Source organism: Gavia stellata, chromosome 3 (genome assembly GCF_030936135.1).
Source record: "Gavia stellata isolate bGavSte3 chromosome 3, bGavSte3.hap2, whole genome shotgun sequence".
In the NCBI taxonomy this organism is placed as follows: domain Eukaryota; kingdom Metazoa; phylum Chordata; class Aves; order Gaviiformes; family Gaviidae; genus Gavia; species Gavia stellata.
This window is the reverse complement of record NC_082596.1, coordinates 2,041,797-2,046,242: the sequence shown is the minus strand read 5'-3', so window position 1 is coordinate 2,046,242 and position 4,446 is coordinate 2,041,797. Positions and strand designations below refer to the sequence as shown.

Below are 4,446 nucleotides of genomic sequence, written 5' to 3'. Positions count from 1 at the left end.
GACTCCCGTTATGCAGCACTTCAGAAGGCGGCATTCATCCAGAGCGGCTGTGGGCACTAGCCCAAGGCAGACGTGCTCCACACGGCTCAAAGCCCCTTTTGTCCCTCTTGTTTACCAGGGCTGGGTTGGAAGCACAGTGCAGAGCGTCATCCCTTGGCTGAGCAATGTTTTGCAGATTTGGGAGCCCAGGCTGACCCAAGTTTAAGCATTTCCATGCTTTTGCCATAGCAAACCTCCTCCAAAAAGTGCTGCTTAGGAGAAGGGAGAAGCATTCAGCAGCACCTCTGGCAATGAAAAATCTCTGAGGTCTCATCATAGTTCATTTTTTTCAGCTTCCTTTTACCCTCATTTCTCTGCAGCCTCTGGAAACATCTACATGAAATATTTGGCCTCTCTGAAATCTGTATTGTTCTCTTATAAACCCCTCCACTGTTCCTCAGCAGCTCGACCCAAAATGCTGCAAATATTTTTCATTACTCTGTGGTTGCTTTGGGGGGTGTCAGAGGGATGGGTAAATGAATGGGTTGCTGGAAGACACGATGCCAAGTGATAGGTCCAGGGCAGTGCTAGCCCTGGGTAAGGTCACTTGGCTCAGACAACAGCCAGAAGCAAGCAAGGCAACACGAAGAAAGGGACGACCAAGGACAGCTGCTGGAAGTGGAGGTGGGGAGAACAACTGCAGACAAGCAGATGTGCACAGATGTGCAGGCTGTGCAGATAAGCAGCGTTTTGATAAAAACCTGGCACCACAGAGCCAAAGGGAAGAGGTATGTGGCTGATGTGGCTGACTGTTAACGGGGCAAAGGGAGATGTCATTGTCGCTAGCTGGGGGCTGGGAGTGAGAGGTTGGACGGAGGGAGTGAGGGGTGCAAGGGAGGAGCGTTGCGGTTAGCACCCATCACAGGCTCCAGCTTTTATACACAGGACTGCCTTTTTCCCTTCCCCAGCAGCAACCCTGTGAGTTTGCACAGTTTCCCTTCCAAGTTGGTGCAGAGAGGTTGTTATTTTTGCCCACCCACACCCCTCCCCGCCCTGGGTCTAGAAGCTGCACCCAAGATAAGGTAAGATTGCAGGAGAAACCCCTCTAGAGATTTGCAGGACATGCAGAAGCAGCATCTCTCTCCCCCAGGCTGCAGGACATAGCACGGCCGCTTCTCCGTCAAGCTGCCAGGGCGACAGAGCTCAGACATGAAAAGCAAGTGAGAAGCTACAGGTTGGAAGGCAACTCAGAGCAGGAGGTGGTGACCATAATACTTTATCTATTCTGCAGCTTCTTTGGTGTCCATACCCTCCTGGGGGAACGTCACCATGCTCTTCAGGCCTTCAGGAGCCCCTTTCTCCCACCACCGCTGAGCAGGTGAAGAAGGACACTGGCACAGGACTCCCTGCCATCTCACTGCCGAGCTAGCCTGGGTCCTGGGCACGCACTCAGGTTGCACAAGAAGGTTTGGCAGCAATACGAGGTGTAGGAAGCCAGGCCCAGGCTGAAGTTGTGGTGTGGGCAGGTCTCGGAGCACTTCTTGGTGATCCTCTTCCACAAAGACAAAAACCCTTGCCCAAAGAAGGGAGAGAACAGTATTAGCAATGAGAGTTTGTTGAGTGCTCCTCGATGTTGTACAGAAGGGAGAAGGGCTCATGAGTCCCACTGTCCCCCACAGCCCCAAGGACCACCATGGCCAATGAGACCCACCGCGATCCCACCACAGCCCAGTAGTTGCCGGTGACCAGCTACACAAGGTATTCAATATCCCTGCTGGGCATCTGGCATCTCCCAGCATGGACCCTCATGTCAAGGCTTTCTCAGGGGTACTACAGCATCCATGAGAGAATGTTCATGCCTGGATTGAAAGCACATTTCCAGGCTTCTCTGCTTGAAGGAAATGATTTTATTCCCCTCTATATCTCTCTAGACCTTCTCATCCACCCTGGCTACCTGCTTCTTTTCATCTCCTTGTCTAATCAAGGTTCAAATTTATTTATTCTCCCGCTGAAGGATCCTCTCTTTGTCCTTCCTCTTCTCTCAGTGTCCCCTGTCTTTTCCATGCAGGCATAAAACAAAGGCTAAAGAGGACAATCTCAATGTGTGATGGGGAGGAGGATTTCAAACCGTGCAAACTTCAGCAGTGCCAGGCTGGGCTACCAAGAGCTCCACCTCCCGCATGTGCTTCCCCATGACTCCTCAGCCCATCCATCAACAAAGGACAACCATAACCAATCCAGTCAAAACCCCACATGCCATTCCTGAGTCCCCATCAGAGGATACATGGCCAGCACATACCAATTCCTACAGAGGCAACATTGGTCACACAGTACTCATCCTTGTCTGAGCACTTCTTGGCCTTCAGACAGCTCCAGTTGCTTTGTTCCCAGTCGCAGGTGTAGCAATACAGGGCATTTGCTGCAGGAGGAGACAGAGGATATGGAAGATGGGGACAAAACGCTGCTAGTCCCGGCAACAAAAATTACCACCTGCTTTCCATTGACTCTCGAATGCACAAGGTGTGGATCTCCTGAAAGTGATGGGGCTGCAAGACCCAGAGCCAACCCACTCTGCCGTCCGCACGCTTGCACATCTACACCCAACACATGCACTCAGGCACGCACATCTGTGCGTACACGCAGTGATGGTGCAAGACTGCCCTTCCTGCCCCGTGCTCAAAATAAGAGCACGATCAGCCAAGGCTACTGGGTTCGATGTGATGTAGGGAGCTGGAAAGGACAGGGTCCTCTGTAAGAGTCTATAGGGATGTCCCAAGGCTTGGGGTCACCCTTGTCTAGTTGCTGGAGACACTATATCGTAGACTATAGCCTAATTGGGCAGTAAGCATTGGCAGTTGAATAAGGTTAATTGGGAATCCATAGCCTAAAGAAGTCAGTCTCCCACGCCTGTGTCTTTGGGTGGGACTTCAATGCCCTCAAACATATATCCATTACCTGGGTTAAAAAAAAAAGTGAGGAGAGGGGTTTTTAACTCTTTGCTGTGTGAATTCAGCTCTAAGACACGTGCAGTCTAACACTTCATTTTTACTGCCTAGGTTATCTAACGCGGATTAGGGCAGTCTTCGTTTTGGCACTGAAGACAATCTCTCTGTCCCCCGGGCCTTGTTAACATTTGGAAAATTGTCAGAATCGCTATTCTGGTAAGTGAACAAAGCTAAATAGCAGAAAGGTATTCTTAGGCCACAATGAGACAGAAATAACTATTCCAATAAATTATTTTTCTGCACCAGACAATGTGGCAGATTTCCAAGCACTGGCAAACCCTGTTCCTCTTTACAAAATGAGGATAACCTTTATTCTCTCTGGCTGCTTAACCGTCTTGTCTATGGAATCTATAAGATCACATACTTTTAGAGGGCTCTGATTTAATTTGCAATCTATCTGTGAAATAAAATGCATAATCTATAAAGTAAGTAATAGGCAAATATACAAATATACGTCTACACCCAATATCCCAGCATAAGGTTGCTTAACCCATTTAGTCCACAGCCCAACTTCTCCCTCATTCCCCAACTTTCCCCCAAAATCTCTGAAATCAGCAAGCTTTTTGGGTCTCTGAGATGGGCAGAAATCAAGGGCGTTCAGCAGGCAGCTGCACAAGGCCAGATGTTGTAGGTCTGGCCCTGCCCCACTGCTGCTGCTAGAAACAGCATCACTGACTGCAGTAGGCGCACAGAGTTGCTGATGTATTGTGCTGTCGTTGGCTGAAGCACTTCTTCATCAAGATTTAGAAATAACCACAGTCTTGTGTCATCTCAACAGACAAACTCACTGGAAAGTCTCTTAACAAAGGCAGAACAGTAGCAACTGCTTCCTTTTTTCTGTCTTGCTTTCATAAAAATCCAGTAGTGCATGAGTCTATAGGGAAATTTCCCTGCAGAAAAGAAAACTTTCGCACATCCAGGCTGAGACTACAGATAAGAAACTCACTGTGTCCTTCAGCTGCAAGAACTAAGAGCACCCTCTCCCATGATTTCTTTCCCTGGCTACAAGGCCTCCCTGACTTTAAAACAAGAAACTATTCTTTGTCTAGTAGCGAACCGCAATACCTCACCTTGATCTGCGCATAGGATCAAAGCCAGCACGGCAAGGAGGGAGGCCTTCATCTTCTCTCAGTCGTCTCCACAGCCCAGGAAAAGCAGCCTCACCTGGGGACAGGATATATATCTTCCCTGCGTTTGGACCAAGCGATGATGAAGACAACAATTTTGAAAGAGTGGGCAGGGATCATGCATTATTTGAGAGGCTAGGAATGCATGTGGGTTGTTTTCTTACCTCGGCATTGCCTTCAGGCTGGTCTGATGGGTCTGGAGACGAGTGAAAGCACTAAGGTAATTCATTCCATTTATTGCTTTTAATACTTTAATTTATCTATGGTCAGGCTAGCAGTGCTACTGATGTCTGAGTGGGGTTTTTGTACTGTTTAGCTCCAATCTGATCATCACA

General features: G+C 48.8%; 1 protein-coding gene across 1 annotated transcript; it reads right to left on the bottom strand.

Annotated features, from left to right (window-relative positions):
- Positions 1-1,393: 1,393 nt before the first annotated feature.
- LOC132322099 (lymphocyte antigen 6E-like) lies at positions 1,394-4,106 on the bottom strand. The gene is made up of 3 exons (XM_059836295.1): positions 4,055-4,106; positions 2,279-2,398; positions 1,394-1,551 (listed from the first exon to the last, which is right to left on the bottom strand). The coding sequence occupies exons 1-3, from the start codon at positions 4,104-4,106 to the stop codon at positions 1,394-1,396; spliced, it is 330 nt and encodes a 109-aa protein (XP_059692278.1).
- Positions 4,107-4,446: the final 340 nt, after the last annotated feature.